The sequence below is a fragment of the Eimeria mitis genome, genomic scaffold (genome assembly GCF_000499745.2).
Source record: "Eimeria mitis Houghton genomic scaffold, Emh_scaff762, whole genome shotgun sequence".
NCBI lineage: Eukaryota > Apicomplexa > Conoidasida > Eucoccidiorida > Eimeriidae > Eimeria > Eimeria mitis.
The window spans coordinates 14,549-14,905 of NW_013575582.1; the positions used below are offsets into that span (position 1 = coordinate 14,549).

The following is a 357-nucleotide window of genomic DNA, read 5'->3' on the forward strand; positions in this document are numbered from 1 at the left end:
CTGTTGCTGCTGCTGCTGCTGTTGTTGCTGCTGCTGCTGCTGCTGGTTCTTGCTGCTGTTGTGCTTCTCCTGTTTCTGCTTCTGTTTCTGTTTCTGTATCTGCTGCAGTTGCTGCTGCTGTTGCTGCTGCTGTTTCTGCTGCTGCTGCATCTGCTGCTGTTTCTGCTGCTTGTATGCTATCCTCATCACCACCACCATCACCACCATCACCACCATCCTCAGCAGCAGCAGCAGCAGCAGCAGCAGCAGCAGCAGCAGCAGGAGCAGCAGCAGGAGCAGCAGCAGGCGGCAGCAATCCATGTATCCTAAAGGCTCTAAGCAACGCAGCTAGCAGCTGATAGACTGTTGTTGCTGGGG

General features: G+C 55.2%; 1 protein-coding gene across 1 annotated transcript in view; it reads right to left on the reverse strand.

Annotated features, from left to right (window-relative positions):
* EMH_0021560 (uncharacterized protein) overlaps positions 1–357 on the reverse strand; it is a gene marked incomplete at both ends in the record, with an annotated part of 5,259 nt that overhangs the window by 4,469 nt on the left and 433 nt on the right. The window contains one exon of the mRNA XM_013501797.1: positions 190–355. Within this exon, the coding sequence (XP_013357251.1) occupies positions 190–355 (166 nt within the window). The remainder of the gene's footprint in view (positions 1–189; positions 356–357) is intronic.